General features: G+C 44.8%; 1 protein-coding gene across 2 annotated transcripts in view; it reads right to left on the reverse strand.

Annotated features, from left to right (window-relative positions):
* Window positions 1-1,093: 1,093 nt before the first annotated feature.
* Window positions 1,094-26,564, reverse strand: part of Crtam (cytotoxic and regulatory T cell molecule) — a 28,702-nt gene continuing 3,231 nt past the window's right edge. The window contains exons 2-10 of one of the 2 annotated variants that reach the window (XM_059266847.1): window positions 21,036-21,176; window positions 19,092-19,244; window positions 17,181-17,324; window positions 15,576-15,737; window positions 12,804-12,884; window positions 9,363-9,446; window positions 6,132-6,275; window positions 3,620-3,706; window positions 1,094-1,603 (exon numbers count right to left, since the gene is read on the reverse strand). In XM_059266847.1, coding sequence (XP_059122830.1) covers window positions 1,473-1,603; window positions 3,620-3,706; window positions 6,132-6,275; window positions 9,363-9,446; window positions 12,804-12,884; window positions 15,576-15,737; window positions 17,181-17,324; window positions 19,092-19,244; window positions 21,036-21,176 — 1,127 coding nt within the window. In that variant the 3' untranslated portion in view covers window positions 1,094-1,472. Of the gene's footprint in view, window positions 1,604-3,619; window positions 3,707-6,131; window positions 6,279-9,362; window positions 9,447-12,803; window positions 12,885-15,575; window positions 15,738-17,180; window positions 17,325-19,091; window positions 19,245-21,035; window positions 21,177-26,564 lie in introns of both variants that reach the window. The other variant, XM_059266846.1, reaches the window with a different exon arrangement.

Below are 26,564 nucleotides of genomic sequence, written 5' to 3' on the forward strand. Positions count from 1 at the left end.
GGGTTAGTCCATTATCATCATGGTGGGAAGCAGACAGGCATGGTCCTGGAGCAGTAGTTGAGAGCTTTACATCTTAATCTGCAGGATCTGCAGGATCTGCAGGCCGTAGACAGAGAGAGAGAGACTGGGCCTCATGTGGGACTTTGAAACCTCAAAGCCCATCCCCAGTGACACATCTCCAACAAGGCCACACCTCCTAATCCTTCCCAAACATTTCTACTAACTGGGGACCTAGCATTCAAACATATGAGTCTATGGAGGCCGTTTTCATTCAAACCATCACAGCTTCCAAGGACCATGAGTGGAAAGACAGCCATGCTGCTTTCCTGACTTAGGTGATTGCCTTGTGGTGATGCGTGTCTTTGTTGGGGCACTCAGAGGGTGTAAGGGTTGATGAGCATCAGGTCCATTCACTCTCAGAGAGGCGAGGAAGGTCCTCTGTGCCGCCTTTACACTTTGCTAGGATATTGTAAATGTTAAGTGAAAACATGATCACAGGAGGCATAGAACCAGGAGGAGCTGCTCCTTGTGATAACACACTCGTGATATAGGTGTGTGTATGCATGTTTGTGTGCATGGATGTGTGCATGGGTGTGTGCATGTGATACTTTCAAATTGGTTTTCTCACATCCAAATAAAGAGAAATGCCTCATAGAGCATCAGAGTTTGCTATGTCCTCTAAACTGATTTTTTTAAAAAGAGGTTATTAATAATTTTTACACAGAGAATCAAGAAGCACAACAACCTCCAGAAAGACACACTCTGGTCTTTATTAAAGAAGTTCCAACACCACTATGAGTTTAACAATCTGTCAATTAAACTCATGATTTTTTTTTTCTGTACATGCTTTTGTCATGATGTAATCAGGTTAAAAAAAATTGTCTGCCAGGTTGGTGCACATGGATAGCAAGTCAACCTAAGAAGCTGGCAGTTGAATTCAGTCCTTGTGTTGAGAGTTGTGTGTAGATGTCTGGGTCTTCATATCCATCACATGCTGTGACATCCCATTCCCCCCCCATTGCCCATGTGGCACCTTCTGAGAGCCTGTCTTGAAAGCAGGCTTCTGGCATCTCAGGTCTTCTTGGGGTGCTTCACATCCTTAAGTTCTTCTTGACTGGAAGGAAAGATTTTAAACCAAATTAAACAGTTCCGATACAGCCCCATGTCTAAAAACTGCTGTCTACTGCTCCCTTCGAGGTCAGATGTTCGCTGGTCATACTGACCCTGATCCAAAAGACTTAGTAGAGTTCTCCAGCTCTGAAGTAGTGTTAGTCATAATAGGTTCTTTCGATGTTTTTCTTTCAATGAGGAGCTTTCTGTCCATGGCTTGGTCCTCATGTGGCTGCCCTGGTTCAGTGGACACTGTCCTGAATTGTACTCAATGGACATTTTTTTCATGCCACAGTACTTATGCGCCTTTCCAGGGCCTTATCCAGCTGCCCTGAAATCCTGTCTTCTGTGGCAGGGAACACTTAAACAATACTCTCTGGGACACGACTGTTCTTGCCTTCCAGTTTCCAATGCTGCACATTCTCCTTCCTCTTTGTTTTGGCTCCTGAGTATAACCGAGTGATGTAGTTCATACAACGCTTAGACTGTGAAGCTGAAAGAAAAACACATTAAAGATGATTTTGAACAGCATTGCACCCACTCATTTGGAACTCTTGGGAGGCCATGTTTTAGTTATAAAACCTAACCTACAATCATTTGGCATATGTAAATGTTCTAAATAAATAGTTGTGTCTTAATTAAAAAAAACTTATGCTACATAAACAATATGCTAATCAACCTGAAATAAAATGCATAGACATTTTGCTACCTATCAGGTGCAGAAAGTGATACATTGCCTTCAGCAAAATCACATACTAGAAAATAACAAGGCTTGTGGGGGAAAATTAGGTTGGGGCAGAACTCTCAAAGCCTAGAGCTGGAGCTGGCCCCAGACTGATCTTTTGGAAAGCATAAAACAGTAGAGCTGCAGCATTGGGTTTGAGGCATGGAGGCGTGGAAATCAGTGCTACGGATTTGAATGTCAACCTGATTGGATTGACGAACCTCTAGAAGATCAGTAAAGCATGGTTTTGGGGGTATCTGTTGTTTCTAGGGAGGGTGAAGTAGGGGAAAACACCCGCCCTGAGTGTGGGAAGCACCAACTGACAGACCAGGACCGGCCTGGGTGGAATCAAAGGACGAGAGAATGAGGAAGCTAGAGAGGGAATGGGTTCTCTCTCTCTCTGCCCGCTTCTTGGTTGCCATGATGTGAACCGCCCCGCTCCACCACACTCTCCCCACCACGGTGGGCTGAGACCTTTGAACATATGAGCTAAAATAGACTCCTCTTCCCTTGGTCTGTCAGGTATTTGCCACAGCAGTGAAAAAATAAACCAAAGTTAACTAACACAGGAAGAAAATGGAGATCTGAGCCCAGGAGAAAATCCTTCTGGTCTATGAAGATGGAGCGGTCCCGATGTCCCCATGTGCACAGGGAGTCCTGAGTGCAGCCGTCCACCCCATTTCTTTAAAACCAAACTGTGGGGACGCTTGCTCATTCAGCACTGAGGTGAGGGCTTTCCGTTCTCTGCTAAAGCTCACGATTCTCCTCAGCTGTTTTACCTTCCTCTAGCCCAGGAAAAACACCACAGGCGTCTACGCAAATCACACCAGTTCCGATGCCAGTCACCTGTGTTTCACAGACCACTAGCCGGTGTCCTCACACTTCCCCGTCATCCGGCCACTGTGTCTCTTTCCCTACTAGAAGCCTATTCTCTCTGTCACTAGAAGCCTATTCTCTCTCTGTCACACCTTGGAAGGTCAAACCGAAACAAAAAGGCACAGGTGTTTTAAGAGACCAGCTCCCACAAAAACTCTCGACCAAACAGACAGAACCAAGCAGCAAAGCTCAGTACATTTCTCGAAACCCTTGGCAGGTAGAATAAATAAATTTGCATGGAGGACATACGGCAGGGAGAAGGTATGAAATTCTTGCTGTGTTATTGATCTGCTTGGCTTCTGCCTACTAGATTTTTTTTTTTTAAATCAGGAGTACACACGTGTGCATGTGCAGACCCATACCCCCATCCACCCACCCACACCCAGACATTCTCCTTCCCCTTTAAGGGTCTTTTCCAACATTATTTTGCTTAAAATATTGCAATGAAGTCATCCAAAAGACCTCAAATATTTCTCTTTGGATTAATTAAGCCTCCAGTTCATTTATTCAATGAAAATTTCCCAGACACTCCATGTGTGCCAGGCTCCGTGACAGACTTCCAGGGCGCAGAATGAATTTGGTTGTGTACAGACTAACAGAATAAAGCGTAGGGTGGGGTGGAAAGGGCTTCATTGACCGAGGTTTTGTGTAGGATGCTGTGCAGCTCAGGCCACACAGGGCCCCTGAGGGTGAGAACGAAGTCAGAGCTGGCCTTCCTAAAGTAGAGGACTTTCTACTACATGAATTTAATTACCATTTAATTTTGAAAGATAAACTTCCTTAAGTACTATAAATCAAATGAAAATCTGTCATGTCAAATCAAACTTTGATTCTATCCCTTCCCCACTTTCCCTAAGGCAGCTCCCGGATGAACCTCCTATTCTAGTGTCGGGCCGCACATTGACTTACTCTGGCTCTTATTCTCTTGGGAAGATGTTTCCTCATTGTTGGATCTTGACCTGTAACTTTCTAGAGTTTGCTCTGAAATTTCACTTTCTGTAAGAAAAGAGAATTGCATCACTAATTTGTGACATTGCAGACATCGTTAGAAATGGATGCTCGAAGAAGGCGACAGCCTGGCCACTGTTGAACTGTCATGATTTCCCATGCCTCATGTATTCGTTAGCTCAACATGCCCTCTTAGAGCGTTTTCAGGGTTCCCAGGGGCGCTGCAGGGGATGAGGTCAAATGACAGCAGAATAGAAGCAAGCATCGTCCTTCAGAAAGGAACAGCTGCAACAGCCCTAACAGAATGATGGTGGCCAATCCTTAATGGAAGACTCTGAAATAATACTATGCCATTTGCCTACTACACAAATGAAACATTAGACCCTGTCTCTGGGCATATATATATATATATATATATATATATATATATATATATATATATAATGATCAAATTATCTTTTACTTGATTTAGTTACTATACAAAATATTGGGTTTTCATTATGACATTTTCATGCATTATTGTGGTGGTTTGAATAAGAATGACCTGCATAGGTGCATATATTTGAATGCTTAGTCATCAGGGCATGGAACTATTTGAGAAGCATTAGGCTGTCCTTGTTGGGGGAGGTGTTACTGGGAGTGGGCTTTGAGGCATCAGAAGCTCACACCAGGCCCAGTCTCTCTTATCTCTACCTGCAAATCAGGATGTAGAACTCTCAGCTACTTCTCCAGCACCGTGCTGGCCTGCATGCTGCCACATGCCCCATATGATAATGGACTCACACTTTGATCCTGTAAGCAAGTCCCCAGTTAAATGCTTCCTGCTATAGGTTGCCTTCGTCATGGTAGCTCTTCAGAGCAATAGAAAAGTAACTAAGATACATATGTATCACTGCAATCTTCTCATGTTTACCTCCCACCATCACTCCATCACCCCCTCAGATCTCTTCCCTTTCCACTGTTTCTCTCCACTCCTCCTTCAGCGTTCATGTCAGATATATTTTCTGCATATGGAAGAAAGCACATGCTATTCATCTTCCCCTCATTACCCTCTCTTAGTCACCCCTTTGGGTCTGTCCATAATGAGTTATTACATCATCTGTCTAGATAAGCTCATACTAAGCTGTCAAGAGTGATGTTTTTAAGGCAGAGATATTCAAAAATGCAGTATCTTGAGTTGGTATAAAGAATTTTCTGTCACCAGAGGCCTTGGGCCGTTTGTGACTAGATCAGCTTTGTCCAGCAGCACTATAACCCAAGTCATTTAAAATACTCCAGCAGCTACAGTAAAAAAAAAGGGGGGGGGAGGGGAATATTAATTTCACAATACATTTTAGTTAGCTAGTATACCCCAAATATCATATTATGTTTGAGTTTGAGTGTGTGGATTGATTTTTCAAAATTGGGTAGTTTATCTTTATAGCCTATCTTGATAGAGACTCAGGACATGTCAGGGGCTAGACAGTCATCATCTTGTGGCTGCTGCAATGGACAGCACAGGGCTAGACAATTAGTTGACATTGAAGAGAGAGTTTCTTTGAAGTTAGTTTTTAAGTTTTTGATTTGTGTATAGTGTATTGTGATCCTATTTACCCCATTACCCTTTCTCATGCTTCTTCCTACTCCTGCTGACCCTCATATTTCCCCCAGCTAGTCCCCCATCATCATGTCTTTTTGTGTGTTTGCAGCTCCTATACAGGTGCTGTGTGTTCATGATGCCAATAGCCATGGCACATGCAGAAGACAGCATTTCATGGTGTTCCTCTCCATTCTTCAGCTTTTATAGTCTTCACACCCTCATGAAGAGGGGCTTTAATCTTACATATGTTTATGGAATTATTCTGAATAACTTCTAAGGCCCTGTCAAGCTCTGTTATGTGTTGAGTATATACATTTTAATAGGGCTCTTCTATACTAGATATTTTTATTTTGATTTATTTCTACAGTATTATTATGATTGTTATTGTTTTGGTGTAATGGTAACTCTTTCATTAGAATACTTAGGGAAAATGGCTGGTGTCTTATTGATGAGTGGAACATTCTTGCAAAATATGAAAGGCATCAGACATTTATCCATAACTAGAGCATGACCTTTATCCATAACTAGAGCATAAGGAGACCAGGGATCTCCCGTCCTGTAGACTCATGTAGCCCCAGCACTGGAAACGGTCCCTGGCATGCAGTGAGCACTCAGTGAAGGCTCGTTGAGTGAACAGATGAATTGGCTCAGTGTTTTGTCAACAAGAGCATCTACAGTTCAGCACCAACTCCCATAGCTACTTTAGCGTCTCTGTCTCCTTGAGCATGCTCCCTGGAGATCCATAGCCTACGTTTGCTAGAAAGCAAATGAGTGACACCCTTACTGGTCAGCTTGCACAGCAGCTAAGAGAGGAGCATTGATTGACAGGCTCTCCCTTTTCTCCAGTTAGTCGTTGGGCTCTTAGGGACCTCACCAGGTTCTCTGCCCACTCACCCTTCTTCCATATCATGTGTGCTTTACGGAGCTTCATGATGAAGAGCTGAACAATGATGAAGAGGATGAAAATGAGGAAGGACACCAGGATGAGCAGCAGGATGCCACTCTTCCTCTTCTCCAGGCCTGTGTACTGAGCGCTGGCTTCTGTGAGGACAATTACAGGGTATTAGGCAATTTGGTTTTGTGGCTTTCTTTCTGTTTTCGGTCATTGTGGAGTATGATGGTTAGTCTTCATCTGTCTTTCTTTCTCTACTTTTTTCTTTTTTGAGATGAAGTCTCATTATGTAGCCCTGGCCAGCCTGGAACTTTCTATGTAATCCAGGCTAGCCTCAAACCCACAGGGACCCACCTGTCTCTATCTCCCTAGTGCCGGGTTTAAAGGCATGTAACACCACGCCTGGATGTGATGACTAATTATTTTATTTTATGGTTTTATTTTTGAGACAAGGTTTCTTTGTGTAGCCCTGGCTGTCCTAGAACTAGCTCTGTAGACCAGGCTGGCCTCGAACTCACAGAGATCTACCTGCCTCTGCCTCCTGAGTGCTGAGACTAAAGGTGTGTGCCACCACTGCCTGGCACTGTGACGCTTAACTTTAATTGTCAGCTTGGCACAATATAGCGTCACCTGCAAACAGACCATCTCAATGAGGGAGTGTCTGGATCATGTTAGTCTGTGGGAGGTTGTCTTTATTACATCAATTGACTAGGATGGCCCAGCACATTGTGGATGGCACCGTTCCCTGGGTTGGGTTCTGGACTGTATAAAAGTAAAGAAAGTAAGCTGAGGAATAGGAAAGCGTTCATTCATTCTCACTGTGCTCCTAATTATGAGTGAGACAAGCTGGTTCAAGTGCCTGCCTTGACCTCCCCACAATTACAGACTGTAACCTGGAGCTGTAAGCTGAATAAATCTGTTATCCCTCAAGCTGCTTTTGTGAGAATGTTTTATCACAGCAATGGGGAATGCATTCAGGACAAGGAATAAACATACTGCACTTCTCCAGTGCCGTTTGGACCAAAAGACAGTTCAGCTCAGGAGATGGGCCAAATTTACCTCAGAAGTCATGCATTGCATACTTTTCAGTCCTCTGAAAACAAGCACCAATCTCATGGATCACTTGAAAAGGTGTGTGTGTGTGTGTGTGTGTGTGTGTGTGTGTGTGTGTGTGTGTACTTTTTAATGACATAGATATTTCATTCTTTTTTGATTTCTAGAGAAAGCACACAAGAATATTGACTAAATTACAGTATGGGAATTTTAAGTAGCTTTGAGGAATGCTTGCTCTGCACAATGTAGCTCAAGAACACAGGAGAATTAAGGGGTTTGGAAAAAAATTATCCAAATAAAGCAAGATGCCATGTACCTGGGCTAGGCTAAATGTGTCCCTTGTAAAGGCTTTAGGAGATACACTTGATAAGCTCTTAAAAGTCCTTCTAACTAGTGGGTAATTTTGCCAAATGTCCTTCACCTCAGCCAACAAGCCCACAATTAAGGAATGGTGGCTATGTAGAGAACACAGTACTTGAATCTGCCTAGGACATAATCCTTATGCCTTAGGGGATCATTTTTCTATATAAATAAATACATTAAAAAAGCCAACCAAAAGTAAGATATGCTAACTTCCAGAGCCATGTGTATTTATAGAATAGTGTGTCTAGGAATTCAGAGACAAGTGGGGACACCAAGGCTGCTTGCCTCAGGGAACTTTCTGTAGACATCAGTCTTGGGAGAGAAGTAAGACCGCCAAGGTGAAGCCTCTCCTGCTGTGGGGTAATAAGGATAGACAGGGCAGGGGTGTTGAGACAGGATGATGCCTTCAGAGCATCATGTATCTCTCAGGGGCTTTCTAGAAGCAGGGCTGCAGGAATAGGTAGCAGAGTGCACCTTATGCAGATGGAGAGCTTGTTTTGTATGTTGTAGACTATGGGAAGCCAGAAAGGTTCAATACACAGGTGTGCAGGGTACAAGGGTGTGTTTCCATGGTGCTAAGCCTGGACCGGAAGAGGAAGGACTGAAGTCACAAGGTGAAGAGGGCCTATATCAAGGGAGTAACTATGATCACAGACAAAACACCTGCAAGAGAACTCATGAGTCATCGGCGGCTACATGTGTGTCCATGTGTGCATGCATCTACTTCTGTATCTACAGAGGAATGAAGGGTTGGGATACACAATGCTTTGAACATCAAGCTGTTTTGTGAAAAAGGATGCTACTTGGCCGTTTAGCAATGTTGAGCTGAGGAGAGAAGACATTTGACTAAAGACGTGGAAAATATAGAATGGACGAGCTGGTGAGAGGGCTCAGCAGGTACGGGTGCTTGCTGCCAAGCCTGATGACCTGAGCTTGAGTCCTGGGACCTACACAGCGGAAGGGAAGAACCAATTCCAGAAAGTTGTCCTCTGACCTCCACATGGGTGGCATTCCCCCTCCCACCACAAACAATTAATAAACAGACTAAGTAAATAACTAAATAAACAATCAATAACAGTGTAATAAACTTTAAAGAAAAAGGAACACAAAATGGAATTGAAACTGATGCAGAACATTCTGTAAGTAAAAATATGGAATTCTTCCACGTTTAGGTAGCAAGAAACAGCTCAGGGATGAGTATTTCTATGGACTAAGGAAAGCTAGCCAGGGACTTTAGCCCAATGGTCAAAGCTTGCCTAGCATGCGTGAAATCTTGGGTTTAACTCCCAAATACCAAAATTTAAACAGAGACAAGGTGGAGCAATGAAATCAAGAGCATCCACATTTGGGAATTCAAGAAAAGGGACCAGAGACTGGCTTAGCAGTTAACAACCCCGGCTGCTCTTCTGGAGGACCTGGGTTTGACTCCCAGTGCCTACATGATGACCTGCAACTATCGGTAACTTCAGTTTCAGGGGCTCCAGTGTCCTCCTCTAGCCTCTGTGGGCACCAGGCACACATGGCATACACGTACAAACACGCAGGCAGACACTCGTGCCCATTAAAAAGAAATCCTTTAAAAAGAAAAAGAACTCAGAAGAAGTAGAGTTAGTTAGCTGATGTAGAGATGCAGTGGTTAGCAAAAATGCCAGGACCAGGAGGACGAGGAAGTCAAGAGACAACTAAGGATGAGGCAAGAGAGTGATTGACATGTCCTAAGGGTAGACAGGAAACAAGGAATGGAGAAGACCACTGGACACACAGCCAGGAGGACAGAGTACCAAACATTGGGTCTAAGTGCAGTGGGTGACACTCACCGGTGGCCAAGTCAGGGTCTTGAGTGACATGTTCTTCCTCTTCCTCGTCAATCTCTTGTATACTGGAATTTCCCATCATTGAGACTAAGGTGGAAGTAAGACATGATACATACACAGATCACATATATGTGACTCACCCTATAACTGCTCTGGCTCCATTGCCCCTCTAAACCTCATGTGGACATTTATTCGCCATGTGATGGTATGGGCATGTGGGCCTGTAAGAGGAGTTTAGGTCTAGAAGGTTCTACCCACAGGAAAGGACTGATGCTATTATGGAGAACAAGTTCTTTTAAAAATGCATTCATTTTCGGTGAATGGGTATTTTGTCTGTCTGTATGTCTGTGCATCACAGTGAGTGCCAAGGACCCAAGAAGGCCAGGAGAGGGCATCAGATCCCCTGGATTTACATATGGTTGTGAGTAATGATGTGAGTTCTGGGAATCGAACCTGGTTCCTCCAGAACAACAGCCAGCGCTTTTAACCACTGAGTCATTTCTCCAGTGCAGACGGAGTTCATTTTAAGGAAGTGGCTTGGCCCTTCTTGCTCTCTCTTAGCTACACCAGGCAGGTCCTTGCTGGCTGTGGCTCCTTGATAAACAGACCTCGATTTGGGTCACCTTTCTCTCTCTCTCTCTCTCTCTCTCTCTCTCTCTCTCTCTCTCTCTCTCTCTCTCTCTCTCTCTCTCTCCAGAGTCTCTTTACATAGCCCTGGCTGGGAGACCAGGCTGGCCTTGAACTCACAGAGACCTTTCTGCTTCTGCCTCCCGAGTACTGGATTTAAAGTCATGTGCCACTATGCCTGGCCTCGGTCTTAATTTTTTGAGACAGGTTGTCTCTCACTGAACCTACTAGACTAGCTGGTCAGTGAGCCCTGAGGAAATGCCCATCTCTGCCTCTCCAGTGCTGAGATTAATGTAGGCTGCAGGGCTTTCTATGGCTACTAGGGATCTGAACTCGGGTCCTCATGATTGTGCAGAAAGCGCTTTACCCACTGGGCCATTCCATTAGCCCCTGTGACAGGTTGTTCTAAACTACGGTCACCCTATCCTGCTGCAGAACACCGGAAGTGACTGACTCCCTGTCTCCAACCGCCTGTTGGCACTCATCCAACCTCCTCTCCCTCTTCCCTTCCCCCACCCCTCCTCTTCTGAGTTCCAATTAATAATAATCACAGTTCCATTTGATTTTACTTTTAGGTCAACAGTTTTATCTCTCACATATGAAAAAGAACACACAGCCTTTGTCTTTCTGTGTCTGTCTTATTTTGCTTTAAAAGTACCAGTTTCTCGCAAAAATAGTCACAAAATGCCAGCCTCCCTTTGCCTTACTTGTAAAGGCAACCCTTTATTGAACACTTAAATGTACCAGGCTATAGTGCCTGTGGTGTGTGGTATCTCCTCAGCTCTCAGAGAACAGGCTCTGAGCGGTTAGCGAAGGGGCCTAGTCCCGAAGCCACTGAGTAGAGGAGTCAACCAGGAAATTCCCAGTTTGGTTTCTGATTGGGGAACCTAAACCAAGGTCATTATTCTGTGCTTCCTTCCTGAGAGAGACCGATTAGGGAGGAGGTCCATAGGATGCTTCAAGAGAACCATTGAACAAAGAGGGCCCGGGACAGCATCCGGGCTTTCTGGAGAGAAACGTGGGTAGAAATGCACAGCCCGAAGCTTTTGTACGCTTAGAGTCTCAGCTGTCAGTCTGAAGTCTAGACGCCCCTCTTTTAGAAACAGGTTGAACCGTGAGGCTTTTATAGAAGAACTGGAACAGTAAGAGCGTCTCTGGAGTTTTGTTGTTAATGCTTCAATTCCCTCTTCCCTGGCTGCAGTGTTTTATCAGCCCACTGCACAGCGCCACTCTGTGGCCCCGAGGGGAATGAAGCCTCTCGCTCTCAGAACAGATATTAACAGTAATAAAATTGCAGAAATTGAAAGCTGAGAAGAATTTTAGAGACCATGTCTCTTAAATCCTAGGTTGTATATGAAAATGCAGAGCAGAAAATTGAGTTGCTCAGTAGTGGTGCCAGGCAATTTAAAAACAACCAGATTCTAAACACGTTTAAAAATATTGGATTATTAAAGCAAGGATGTGGTTGTCCCACTTCATAATGTTTTCAATTTCCACCACTCTTCAAAAAAAAATCTGTACAGTACATATTGTATTTTTCAGTGTTTATAATCCCCAAACATTTACTTTTCAATATTATTCAGGACACAGCCTTTTAAAAAAATGTGATCCGATACTGAAAACTATGAACATGGTAATGATCTGAAGACAGTTACCTTACCAGATGGAATTATTATAGGGAACATGCAGGAATGCACACCTTCCTGAGAGAGGCTAAGCATCTTGCTCAAGACACCAATAAACTCACTCACTAGTTCATTCATTCACTCACATGTCCACTTATTGTGCATTTTCCGAGTACCCACTATTGGCAGATACGGTGCTGCATAAAGTTAAATGAAATACATGATATTTTCCCCCAAGTTAACTAGTTAACTCATTATCTAAAATACAAGACTTCCTAAATTCTTCTTATAGCTCCATCCTGTCAAAAGTGACCCATGTTCTTGATAACCAAGTAATAGACAGATGTGCTTCAGAGGTGAGCGAGCTCACTGTTGGTCACAATACTCCTGTCCCCACCTCTTACTCTTTATCTCTCTGCTGGTGGGAAATCTTTATGTTTGTGATGCTGGACACAGAAAACCAAGAACAAGTCTCCTAAGTGACTTCAGCTCTGTCTTTATCGAAGAGGAAATTCACATGTCACAGTCATATGTGCGTGAGTGTGTGTGTGTGTGTGTGTGTGTGTGTGTGTGTGTATGTGTGTGTGTGTGTACTTAAGTGCCTCAAGCCCAATATCCCTGAGCTCATAAGGCCCTGTGACAACAAGCTCATGAAATAGGAAGTCTTGACCTGACTTTATCCCAGGACCACAAAACTGCAGCGGGTTGGAGGGGGTCTATGTAGTCTTCTGAAAAATCAAAATAAAGGGCTACGGAAATGGTTTAGCGGGCAAAGTGTTCACCGTGCAGGCATGGGAGCTTGAGTTCTGTTTCCCATAACTCACAGAAAACACAGGCACAGTGGCACACGCCTGTAACCCCAGCCCTGGGAGGTAGAGACAGGAGGATTCCGACGGGCTTACTGACCAGCCAGTCTAACTGAAATGCTGAGCTACGGGTTCAATACAAAACCTTGTTTCAAAAGTCAACCAATCATTCAGAAACAGGCAGGAGGAGTGATCAAAGAAAGAAATTCTTACATCAACCTCTGGTTTCCACACACGTATGTGTGAGTGAGTGCACCCACGTGTGTATACATATACACTCCACACCCATACACAATATTTTAAAATATTCTTTAAATGTGGAATTAAAAATGTGCATCTCCAACCAGGCATTTTTTTCTAAGGTTTCAGTGGTTTTTGAGACTTACCCATACTCGTGGGCTGCTGGGGGGCTTGAGCTGAGAGAGAGCTCTGCTCCGGAGCATCTGAAGCTGTTTCTTGATCTGCAACTAGAAAGGGGGAAAAACAAAATTCTGAAACCATGGAGATGAGCTTTAGCCACATTTTGCTCAGGGTCACAGAGCCCGGAGAGCAGAGCAGAGCCAGGCTGCTACCCACTTCTGGGGGTTGTGCCGAAACCCGGAGCCCCGGCTCTGTGTTTTGAATCCGCACCACGCTGCTTGCCCATCTGCTAGGTGACCTGGCTGACAGTACAGCATGCTGGGACCCCTGTGTGCAAGGACATTTGGCAGTAGCAGGCAAAGGGCATTTGCTGTGTCCTTCTGCACACACATGTCTATCTGTTCCTCTGTCCGTCCATTTGCATATGGATATTTTCCTGTTTCCATAGGAAATATACTTCCATATCATTGACCCATTTCTCCAGGTGCAGACTGAGCTGAATCTCAATGCTATTATCAGCATATTCCTCAGTGACATGGGCAAGATGCTTAATTTAGTCAGCACTGAATATTCTCCCATATGTGTGAAATACAGTTGCTAGCTTTTACCTCTTGTGTGCGTGTGTGCATGCATGTCTGTGTGTGCAGTAATAACTCCATTCACATCAGGTGTTTAGTACAATGTCTGTTTACTAAGTGAGATGCTCACTAAATGCTGTTGCATAACATAAATGTTTGTGGATATTTCCAGAGAGTCAGCTTAGATCATTTTCATCAGTCAATAGAAAGGCTGGCATCCAGGAAGAAGGTAAGTGTGCCATCATGTAACTGTGCCTATCAACTAAGATATGTGACAGATGGGTATTGTCTCCTGAAATTTATGGCTGCTTCTCAGTGTTCATTGAATCAAAGAATTTTCTGTGGTTTAAAATTTTTATTTTCATAATTAAGCATATGTAATTTTTAAACAGGTGTAAAAATCATGAATTGTGGGTAGAACCTTTGAGGAAGGCAAGAAGAATTACAGAAAACTCATTAGAGAAACAATATTCCAGACGTTCCCTTTACCCATGGTGATGCAGTTTTGTTTGTTTTTTGAGACAGTCTTGCTATATAACAGCTTTAGGTGGCTTGGAATTCGCCACGTAGACAAGACTGGCCTTACATGTCTGTTGATTCTCTTGCTGAATTATTATATACTTATTTCAAGCAAGAAGACTTGGTAGAAACAACTGAATGTAGAAACTGTTGAGGACCATATTGTTTTCTATTAAGCCAGACATTGGGGATATTTAAAAAAATAAAGAAGTAGTCATTTTCTCACATGTGTTTGTAACATGGTTATTTTTCCATAAAATTATGCTTTGTTTTATATATATATATATATACTCTGTTAACATAGAGTAGACTTATTATTTTAAAATGACTTAACCATGTATTTTAAATTTCTCAGTTTTAACTACTAATAGGTAAATACTAACAGAGACAATTTGAATATATAGAAGTTCTTTGTGATGCTCAGTTATTCTCAGGAGTGTGAAAGGTGGACTGGGAGATGACTTGGCTGGTCAACCGCCTGCTACATAGTGTGGGGACCTGAGTCAGCATCCCCAGCACCCAGGTACCAGCCGGTGCTCCCTGCACTCTGAGACAGAGACAGGTGGATCCATGAAGCTCACTGGACAGGCATTCTCACACCAGTGACCCCCAGGTTCAGTGAGAGACTGTCTCAAAAAGTTAGGGTAGACAGTGACTGGGGAAGACATGTCAGCCTCTGGCTACACACACGTTCACCCACACCTGCGCCAGCAGACCATTCACACACTCACACTCACACGCGCGCGCACACACACACACACACACACACACACAAAGTGTGGAAGGTGATTACATTAAAGATGTTTGAGAGCTGGGCCTCGGTTCTGTAAAACTCCACTCCCACACTAGTGATGGGAACCAAACGTTCCTCCTTTGCAATCAGATGAAGCAAATCAGTCTCCAGAGAATTTAATCCTTCTTCTTACTCCGTTCTCTAGAAACATTGCGTATTCCTAGATGTGACACATTCCTAGGACCATTCTTATGTTCCCTGCATCCCACCCAGAAGATAGTGTAGGTGAGAGGGCTCAGAATGCTTACTTGTAAATGCGCTTTAAAGCATTCTCAGCTAGTTTTTTTTTTTTAATCAATTGGGTGAACAAAATGTTTGTACTATCTCTGCGGCTCATCAAAGGAAAAAGATAATAAGCCAACAGAAGCCACTAGTTGTTGACACTAATGACCCACTTTGAACATTTGCTGGAAATCTGGAATGGTTCTAGATTCAATAGGTGGCTGTGGTGGCTAATATTGGTTGTCAGCTTGATGCACTTGGGAAGAGGGAACATCAATTGAAGAATTCCTCCTATCAGATTGGCCTGCAGGCCTGTCTGTGGGGCATTGTCTTGATAGATGGTTGATGTGGGAAGGTTTACCAAAGGATGAGCAGCACCACCCCTTGGCAGGTGGTCCTGGGTTCTATAAGAAAGCAGGCTGATTAAGCCATGAGGAGCAAATCAGTAAGCAGCATTCCTCCATGGCCTCTGCTTCAGTGCCTGCCTCCTGGTTCCTGCCTTGCGTGCCTGCCCTGAGTTCTCTCGATGATAGACTGTGACCTGAGAGCTGTAAGGTGAAATAAGTCCTTTCCTCCTTTAAATTGTTTTGGGTCAATGTTTTAGCATAGCGACATGGAAGCACACTAGGACAATAGAGCCATGTTAAGCTAGATTAAAGACATGTAAACAGAACCATTCTTCTTACCCAAGTCTTCAAACCGGAAGGGGGCAACCAGCTTCCTTCCTTGCAGGCCGCTGTGCCGGATAATGCAGTGCACTGTTGAGTTTTTGCCGTAGGAACCGACTATGAGTGTGCTGGTGGTGTTACAGGTTTTCCCGTCAGTTTCAAACTCATGGTGGAGTCCGCCTACGCAACAAGGTGAAGAGACGGGAAAGGTTGTGGCTACGGAACTCTATTGGATGGTTCGCATGGCAAGCGGGACCTCAGTCTAACACTCAGACAGCTGCCTTGTGTGAATCGAGCGTGGGCAGGAAGACAAGCAGCCTGCCGTGGGTAAAGGAGAGTGGGTAAGATCCTCCCCTTTGTACCGGGGAGAAAGAGCAAAGCTTACGGGGGGGGGGGGGGGGGGGGGGGGGGTGTTGCACAAGAAAGGCAACTCACTGTCAGAAAACACAAAGGCCCAAGAGCGCGGAGGTGACATCGATAAAGGAGTTTTATGATGAAGTGGATTGTGCTGGACTGGAAGACAGAGCTGAGTCTCAATCCTTTTCTACCTAGAACTCCACTTAGCCCCTAGCTTTCTTGAGAGTGCACAGTCCCTTGCCACTCTTAGGGGCAGATGATTGGACAGTCAGCAAAGGCAGCATCTACTAAAATGTCAGCACATACTATGTGTTTCCCCCAAGATCACAGTTGTCTTGCTTAAAACAAAGGTAGGTTCTTCATTCTTACAGTATTAAAGACATTTTACAGTATTAAAGACTCACTATGTAGCTCAGGCTTGCCTCAAACACACAATCCTCTTGCCCCCCCACCTTCCATGTGCTGGGGTTGCATATATGAACCATAACACCTGCCTCTTGTTACCTTTTCTGCACATCGGTCTCTGTATGTGCAATGCAGTGTCCACATATGTGGAAGGCTTTGTGTGTTTAATCACAGACACTCCCTGACTTATGATGCCTTAGCTTAGGATTTCTCAAGCTTAAAACATACAAAAGCACACCCAGGCACACTCGTAGATACAGGCAATTGTTCTGTGTTTTAATTGCCTTCAGCACAGAATTGAATAAAATACATGCATAGCTCGGAAATTTCTTTATGAAGTGTGCTTTGTAATACATAATTTTGCTGAGTGGTAGGATAATGTGAGTGCTCAAAGTATGTCTGAAGTTGATGAGGTTGTTTGATGTTTGGTGAATTGAGGAATTAAGATTTTCATGAAGAGATTTTTTAACGTGCAGTGGGGTTTCTTGGGACACAGCCACTTGGTAAGCTGAATATCATGTGTACACGTAATGACAGGTTTCCAATTTTACGACTGTGAAAAAGCTTATGCTCTGTGTTATGCCACTTAATTTAGGGAAGTTTGTCAGTTTTTAAGAAGTATTATAGATGACTCACTTTATCTCTCTACTCTGATTTTAAAAAAACTCGTGATTTGAGATTAGCCCTTTAACATTAGACAAAATATGGATTGTTATAAGGCTAATTTCTCTGGAGCCAAACCGATGTATTGATTGGTGTCTTTGGGCACCTCTGGCCACCAGAGGGCGCCATAACATTTAAAAAGCTCTTAGAAATTTAAGCAAGAAAGAAAACAAAGAAACCTTTCTCTCCCCTACTTACCATAGATCTCCATATCACTCCCCAGCAGCCAGGTGATTTGAGGAGGGGGCTTGCTCCTCTCTGTGGAGCATTTCAGTACAACATGTTTTTCACCGTTCTGCCTTCTGAGAACCAAAGCTTCCACAGTCGGCTTGAAAGGAGTCACTGGAAGAAAATTAATTTTTCTGTGCTGAACTAGTTGTAGGTGTGCACGTGGGCACAGGTATGTAGAAGTATGTACAGGTATGTAGAGGCAGATGTCAGGAGTACTCTTCAATCACTGTCTGCCACTGGGTCTGGAGCTCATGGATGCAGCTAGGCTGGCTGGCTAATGGGCTGCAGAGATGTACCCGTCCCTTCATCGGTGCTGGAGTTAAAGGTGGCCTGTGCCCAGCTTTTATGTGGGTAATGGGCATCCTAAACCAATTTGTCAGGCTTACATGGCACGCACTCTCCTGAATGACAGGCTTTCCATCCACCTGGTCTGCATATGTTGGCAAAGCACATCACCTATGAATCTTAGGGGCTGCTATAGGGATAATTATTTAATTACTGGCCACATTTCTTGTTTAACTTTTCCCAGAATCCTATCGTGTTACGCTTTCAAAGAACCAAGCCGGCTGAGGTCAGAATGTTTGTTTCTGAGCATGTGACTAGCTCCTGAGGATTCTCAAAGAGACATCATTCGAACAGCAGTCTGAATGTGATGGGATGCTACAACAAGCTTGGTTGCTAGCACACTAGGGAGAGAACCAACTTCTGTCACCAGCTGGCTGTAGAAACAGACAAGTCCTACAGCTTCTTGGTATGTCAGCTGTGATGCAGAGGAGTTGGCCTTTTAGCTCTAAATGTTTGTAAGTTTGCGCAAACAAAGGGCAAGATAAATTTCTCATGCCCCTTCCTCACATCAAAAGAACATTTCCATTATCAAGGACCCACTGGTCTTTTCTCTTTGTACTTCTGTCCTGGAAATCATTTTCAGCTGAACTGACTTCTTCCTTTTTCCAATTCTACTTTTGCTTTTTCCTTTCATGGAGAACCACAATTGTATGCATTTAGAGAATTCATCCAGACTTTGGGAAGGAACAGAATGATTCTGGGAAGTTTTGAGGTATGTTACTTTTTGGCACCACAAAGATGGGAATGAGAGACCCTTCAAGGAACTAACAGTCTGGCTGTGGACTCAGGTCCTCTGCTTTTAGAAGGTTAGTACAGTGGTAATTCCTTATTACAGGAAAAAAATTTTAAAACTGAACTATTATCAAGTTTAAAAATGGTATGTTGTGGAGCTGGAGGGATGGCTCAGTGCATAAGAAGGAGTATTGTTCTCACCCAGTACCTGTGTTTGGTTCCTAGCACCCATGTTGGGTGGCTCACAATCACCTGACAGCTCCAGGGGAACCCGACACTATCTTCTGGCCTATTTGGGCACCCACACTTTATGCCCACGCTTTATCCCCACACAGACACATAATTAAAAATAAAATAAATCTTATAAGAGATTCATTGTAAAGTGGGCTGGGGGATGTGGCTCAGCAGATGAAGGTACGTGCCAGCAAGCCCAACAACCTGAGTTCAGTCTCCAAGATCTGTGTGCTGGAAGGAAAGGCCGATCCTTCAGATGGTCCTCTGCCCTCTGTGCGAGCCCATGGCACATGCCCCTCCTCAGATAAGTTTTGTTTGTTTTCCAAGACAGGGTTTCTTGGGTGTAGCCCTGGCTGTCCTGGAACTCACTCTATAGACCAGGCTGGCCTCAAACTTACAGAGATCCTCCTTCCTGCCTCTGCTTCCTGAGTGCTGGGATTAAAGGTGTGCACTGCCGCCGCCCAGCCTCAGATACATTTTGGAAATTAAATAAATGAATAAATAAAATGGTGCATTTTGCTCATCACTCGATCACGCCCATGGAGAGTTACCCTGCTGGGAACACACCTAACACAATCACCCTCACTTGCTTCGTCCTCACGGAACTTCCATAGTGTAAGCACTTATACAGGCCTTCATCCTGCAGAGTTACGTTCGGCACCCGGATGGAGAGCTCTGTGGCCGAGTGGTGGAGAAGCTGGTATTTGGAACTTTTTAAAGCTGTGCAAGAGGGAAAAGACGTTGTTAGGAGGAAAGTTCACTCACAGGAGCGCTTGCCTCTGCCTCCCCGGTGCTGGGATTAAAGGGCTGTGCCACCACGCCCGACTTCCGTTGTTTTAACGAACAATGCCCGGCCATAGTTTGCTTCTTGGACCTGATGTTTGTGTGGTTTGCCTTGTCACAACAAATGTCAGCCATGGAAGATAAATACGCTAGCTAAGTGCCTTCAAATTTTAATTAAAAAAATGTTCATTACAATTTGAAGATTCCTGCAGATTTTGATCCTTAGTCCTTCCAAGGATTTAGCCGATAGTACAAAAAAAAGCAAGCTTGCAAAGTTCTAACTAACATGGAGGGTTCCTCTTGGTTTGATTTTACATACCGACCTGGGAATCTCATGTAAGGTCAAAGCTCCCTGGGCAAAGCAGAGGCTCTGAAAAGAGCGATTTTGTTGATTTGCTCTTTAATCTGTTAACGGTGCTTAACTAAGTGCACAGTATAAACAGAGTTAAACCTTGGATCACGGCCCAAGGGAACACTTGTCATCCCGAAGGATGGCTGGGCCTCTTGGGGCCTGATGCCTCCCGAGCTAGCACTCTGGGTTTTCAGTCATCTCTGTTGACCTTGGAGTCAAGAGTTCTTTGTTGTGGCGGGCTGCACGGTGAAGGGTGGCTTGTTAGTGCATGCCTGGCCTCTACCTTCTAGATTCCAGAGCCCAGGACCCCCACTCCTACTTGTAACAACCCCACCAAGTTCTCAGTCACTGCCAAATGCCAACCAGAGGGCAAGACGACTCTGTCTGGAGGACCTTGGTTTGGATTAAGGGGTTTTACCACAGAGCTCCAGAGTGTCTCACTGCCCATTCTTCTAAAGAAAAACAAACAGAAAAAACGAAACAAAACAGACAAAAAGCCCTTCATTGAACAGAACTATTCCTACTCAGAGTTCATTTCCCTACACTTTTCTCAACTTGTATCTACTGAGTCTATCGGACTCCACTGTTAACAGCTGGTAAAGCAATCTCTTTGGCTATTTTATATTTAATGTATCGATTAAGCAGTATTGACAAAGCGTATCTATTTTTTAGTGGCTCTATTTATGAACATAAATGGAACTTTGCTGACTCTGATGTTCTCGAGTACTTGACATCTAGGGGTATTAGAGATATCAAATGGTCTCCTTATAAAGAGTCTTTGGTAAAGTCCTGTCTAAGGTCCAAGCGACTCGTGAAGTTTGTCCCTTTCTCTCTCAAGCAGGCAGCACACACCTCATGTGTGACACAAGAAAGGTGTGACCGTCCTTCTGACTAAAGGGCATTCCATCAGTTTCCAGTGCCTAGAGATCTTGGTGTTGAGTCCAACAGGGGCAGACTTGTGCTTGGTAATGTGACTTCGCTGCTGACTCCAGACACGAGGTCATGCGTCAGCTTCACAGGAAGGTCCACCAAGGCAGCCTGCTGCCTACCTATGGCTTTGCTGTGGGTGTTTCCGGCCATTGAGAGTCAAAAAGTGATGTGGGGGTGAGAGATACAGCCGTGGAAAGGTGCTTTGTAAGTTTGAGCCCCCTTTAACAACCTTTCTGATGGGGTTTCCACTTCAGACTTCCTGTCCCCCCAAAAGCCGCTCTGTGTCAAAGAACAAGCTTCAGGGGTGTGAGTCACGTGGAGCAGTGGGTGGGCTGAGCCTACCCTTTGGGTGACTCATGTGGGCCTTTGTGCCACTGATCTGCCCCAGCTGGAAATCCCTTAGGTTAAGGTTTATCATTTTTTTTCCCTCCCCTCACCCCACTTACCAGGATGTTGATTAAAAAAAATGGTAAACCCAGAAGGGGCCAGCCACTGGAGAGAGGCATTCTGCGTCAGAGAAGTTGCACATTTTAGGGTGAATGTCTGGCCTTCCTCCACTGTGATGGTTTCCATGGTCAGCGAGGCTGCTGTGGAAGGGGAGATGGGGAAGGTCAGGCAACATGCATGTGTGCATGAGGTGTGGTGGTCAGAGGAGAGCCCCAAACACTCAGTTCACGCCTCTGCCGAGCGAGTCCCGTGATGGAACTAAGGTTGTCGAACCCGGTATCAAGTGCCCTGGCCGCAAAAGCCCTTGCTCAGCCCCAAAGGAAAGGTCTGTTGCTCACTTTACAGATGAGTAAATCCATCAGGCTCAAGGTCACAGAGGTCACAGGACTGGAATCTGTACTCAGGGTGCGGACTTCTGTAACCACATAGGCCTATCAGAGTGATGGGCCCCCAGAAAACAGCATTGATAGCCTCAGTTTATAAATGGGTGATTTGCAAGTTTAAGTATTACGTCAGCTCTCTATGATCCCTGGTGCTGCTCAGTGGGAAGTGCTTCTTAGCAATGGAGAAGCCCTGGGTTGAATCCCCATCACACACACACACACACACACACACACACACACACACACACACACACACACACACGCTCTGGGATGCTCTAGTGACTTGTTGGGGCTGTTGGTCACTGGGAGTATATAGATCCACCCCAGATAGCTTCCATCACAGAGGGACTTTCTCTAGCAAATGTAAGAGTCTAATTTCCCTGAATCACACTCCCCAGAGAATAATGAAGAACTGACTCTAAGCAGTGACAAATTTATTGTTCCAGACAGAAAATAAAGGAAGAGTAAACTGGTTTTTACTGAATCGGCACATTCATCATCGTGCATTATTGCTTCAAGTTTTAAACTAAACTGTGTTTCCTTGGTATAATATAATTCTTACCCAGGAGGGTTTCAAAACTATCCAACCAGAAGAACACTGTGCTTATAAATTATCAACAGCAAATGCTTTACAGCCCTATCTACAATCTAAAAGTGAAAAGGGGGGGATGGGCAGTTTATTTCCTAGTGATGCACACATTGTAAAAAGAATCTTTTTTGAAACAGTGTCTCATGTAGCTCAGACGGACCTTGAACTCACTACATAACCCAAGGGGGCACTAACTGCCTCTGAACTCACTCTGTAGCCCAAGCTGGCACTGAGCTCCTCCTGATCCTCCTGTCCCAGCCTCCATACCCAGCATCCTCAAAAGAATTTTAAATATCAGGAAAAATGCTTTGGATTGCTCTGGGGACTCAGGAGTGCAGCCATTTTGTGTGCATTCCATCTCTAGTCCTTAATTTCCATGTAGGCTATAGCAATAATAACCCAGCATTTTTGTCTTGTGTTCACACTTATTTTTATGGGAAAACAGTTGGTTTTAGCCCTAATTGACAAACACCTATACCGTCAGCCAATGTGGAGAAAGAACGATGTGTCCTTGTGAGGCTGAGGGATGGCTTAAATGTAAAGTGCTTGCCATGCAGTCCTTGGGGATCTGAGCTTGGATCCCAGCATCCACTAAATATATATATAACAAGCACAGAGTATTCATCTGCAATATCCCAGTGGAGGTGGGGACAGGTGGACCCCTGGGGCTTGCTGGCCAGCTAGCCTAGTGGGATAGATGAGCTCCAGGTTCAAAGAGACACTCGCTCTCTCTCTCAAAAAAAAAAAAAAAAAAAAAAAAGAAAAAAAGAAAAAGAAAAAGAAAAAGCAAGTAGAGAATGATGTTGAATACACTCAGTGTTTACCTCTGGCTTCCATACCCATGTACATACACACACCCACACATACCTATTTAAATATGTACACACAAACACACACAGATTTGTGGAGCTGGGGACACAGCTCCAGTGGTAGAGAATGTGCATAGCATGCCACAGGCCTCAGCTTCGGTTACTAAGTAACTAAGCAACCAATCGAGACATCCGTGTTTTCAGAAATAAGCAATGAGGAGGCCTGTAGCCAGACCGCTGCTTGGGTTCCTTCAAGGGACATAGTCTCCTGCTCATGAATTGAACAGAGTGGGTAGACTCTTTCAATGTCGTCAGATTGTGATACACTGTACGGTGGCTTTTTAGCACAGGTGAAGGTATTATTCACCCTGAGATCAGCAGCAGCTGCTCTTGCTGCTGGAAACTTAACGAGTGGGGCTGCCGGTCAGACGGGTCACGGTCACGTTTGTTGACACCTGAGATGCAGACGGGAAGGTCTACGATTGAGGTGCCGAGCTCGGCTGAGTCGCCACTCCTTGCTCTGTTCTTATTTTGGCCCTGAGTTGGATCCTGCAGCAGGAAGTTGGTGTAGAAAGGAAGACTAGTCCCCTGTGAAGCCACAGGCCCACCCAGCTTTGCTTAAAATAATACTTAAACGATTACTGGGGTACCTAAGCTCTGTCGAGAGGAGGATGCTGTCCAGAGGGAGAGGCCTTCCGAGGCGAAGACATCCACGGTCCTCCTCCTGCAGGTGGATCCTGAACGGGAAGTTCAGGTGTCTTTTCACTTTCTTTCACCTAAGTTTGCAGTGCAACTTTCACCTGTCGTCAGAGCAACGAGGTGTGGGTTTTTGTTTTTGCTTACCACTTCCTCCCCGTCAGTGCTAACGGTACACTGACAGTATTCTCACTCACTCTTAACTTTTCTCATGCCCTCCACGCCATGTGCCAGCTTCCTACTTCTCCCCGTCCGGCCTGCAACATTCTCATCTGTAGATCAGTCCTAGGTGGAGCTCAGCCATGGATGGCTGTAATGTCTTACCACCTCCTTCAACCTCAGGCTGTGCTGACTGAGGGGCGGACTGTCTTCTGGGCTTGGTTATCTCAGTGACCAGATGCATGCAGCCACTAATGGCCATGTGTTACGAGGCCACACTTTGAGCCTTTTCTCATGGGCTGTGTGGTTAGGAGATTTCATCACTGTGCAAATACCGTGAAGTATACTTATTTTTACAGTGTTGATGGTTGACCTCATGGTGCTGACTTTTTCTTCTTTTCTTGTCCTCTAAAAAATTGTTACATGTATTTATTCATCTATCTGTCTATCTATCTATCTATCATCTATCTATCTTTCATCTATTTATCTATCACCTGTATCTATCATCTGTCTATCTGTCTGTCTGTCTATCTAACTACATACATACTTATTCATTTCCCTCTCTCTGCGTGTGTTTACGTAAGGATGTGAGTGAGTACATCATAGCGCACATGCGGAGGCCAGGAAACAACTGGTAGGAATTGCTTCTCTCCTTTCACCACGTGGACCTCTTGGATACAAACCAGGTCAGACGTCTTGGCACCATGTCCCATGACCCACTGAGCTGTCTGTCTCACAGGCCCCCTTTCCCCCCCGCTTCATCAAGTGTACTTAGTGTTTACACAGACTTGGAGAGTGTGGTGCTGCACACTCAGACCATGTGGTGATCTTGGGGGGCCACAGTGTATGCAGTCTGCTGTAGAGACATGATAGAGAGAGGCCTGCCAGTGCTCTATCATGCATGACTGTATAGAAATGGGGCTAGGACTCTTCATCATCTCTTCCCTCTCACAGGTAAACTAACGGTCCTGGACTTGGAAGACGATGGCTCAGTGGGTAAGAACATATGCTCTGCAAGCATGAGGACCTGAGTTCAAGTCCCCAGCACCCACATAAAAAGAAAAGCCAGGCATGCCTGTGTGGTTTGTGTGTGCTTGTAACCCAGGTGTTGGGGGTTCAGAGACAGGCAGATCCCTGGTGGTAGCTAAGGCGAAGCTGGCTAAAACAGTGGGCTTAAGCTTAATGGAGACACTGTCTCAAGGGAATGAGGGGGAGAACATTAGAGGAGGGTATCCAGTGTTCTCTACTGACCTTTGTATTTGTGCACCAGCATACACAAGTGTACACACACACACACACACACATGCACACACACACACACGTGCACACACACACACACACACGTGCACACATGCTTGCATACACACTCTCTCTCACACACATACACCACCCACAAAATTAAACTAATGTTACTGTCAGTGGATGGAGTCTTATCAAAGCACATGTGACTAACTTTCAAGCAAAGGGTGAGTGGTAGTCACGCCCAGAAGCACACACAGGGGACGCCAGTGCTTTCCTAAGAACCCTTGGCCCTTCCCAAGGTTAGGGGAGAGTTGCTGTGGAGGGTCTTTCTATAGGTCATCAGAGGGACTGAAAAAAATGGTCTTTTTTAAACATTGACTTATACCCAATTGTTGGATGTAATAAATTCAAAATCAAAGCAGAGCAAGTCTGTTGCGGGGTCCCAAACTCAGCATGTGCAATTGAAATCTGTGACCTGTCCCATTCCTTGTGTCTCTTGTGCTCTCATAACTAATACAGACATGCCATAGGCTCCACCCCAGTGTTTCCTTACTTAGTTAACGTGGTCACCAGCCATGACATCCAGACATTCAACACTAGGCTCTCATTTTTCCCAACCACTGGTTGAATCAACCCAGTCTTCCTTTTCCCACTACGGCTGTGGCCTTGGCTGGGGCTCCCATTGCTTCTTGCTGGACTGTTCCAACAATTGTCTTCTGGCTGTCCTTCCCTCTAATTCACCATCCATTAGCTTTTAGACTGACATTTAGAAGACATTATGCTTTTCCTTCACTTAAAATATTTCCTGGGGCTGGAGAGATGGCTCAGCAGTTAGGAGCATTTGCTGCTCTTCCGGAGGAGAGTTTAATTCCCAGCACCCACGGGTGGCTCACAACTGTCTGTAACTCTAGTTCCAAGGGATCCAATGTCCTCTTTGGCCTCTGAGGGCATGAGGCATGCACAGGCATATATGCAGACAAAACACTCATATTCTTTTTTTTTTTTCTTTTCTTTTTTTTTTTTGCTGGAGCTAAGGATCGAACCCAGGGCCTTGTGCTTGCTAGGCAAGTGCTCTACCACTGAGCTAAATCCCCAACCTCATATTCTTAAAATAAAATAAGAAAGAGCACGAACTACTCTTGCAGAGAACTTGAGTTCAGTTCCTAGTACCCACATCCAGCAGTTCACAGCTGTCTATAACTCCAGCTCCAGGAGAATCTGACGCTTCTGTCCTTCACTGACACTCCACCCACCCACCCCCACACCCCACATACATATAATTTTTAAAGAGAAATAACGAATATTTAAAAGTGTTTCCTATGGCTCCCTTTGTATGTAGGCATCAGGCTAAAATTCCTGATGATTTTCCTTACGTTCTCCTCCTCATGTCTCACTTGATGATGCTCCTCCCAGATATTCCAGGTGAAGGGACACTTATTGGGTCCTGGAAGATTCAGGCTGAAAAACCACTTTTGCCCAGCTGTTCTCATGGCCTACACAGAGCCTTGCTTATCTCCTCCAAGACCCTCCTTAGGGAGACTCAACTCATAAGTCCCAACTTTTGTCAAAACTTCCAAGTAGAAGGCTTCGGGGACTGCTCAGTGCTAAAAGCTTATGCTGAGCAAGCAAGAAGATGGGGATTTGATCCCT

The sequence above is a fragment of the Peromyscus eremicus genome, chromosome 7 (assembly GCF_949786415.1).
Source record: "Peromyscus eremicus chromosome 7, PerEre_H2_v1, whole genome shotgun sequence".
In the NCBI taxonomy this organism is placed as follows: domain Eukaryota; kingdom Metazoa; phylum Chordata; class Mammalia; order Rodentia; family Cricetidae; genus Peromyscus; species Peromyscus eremicus.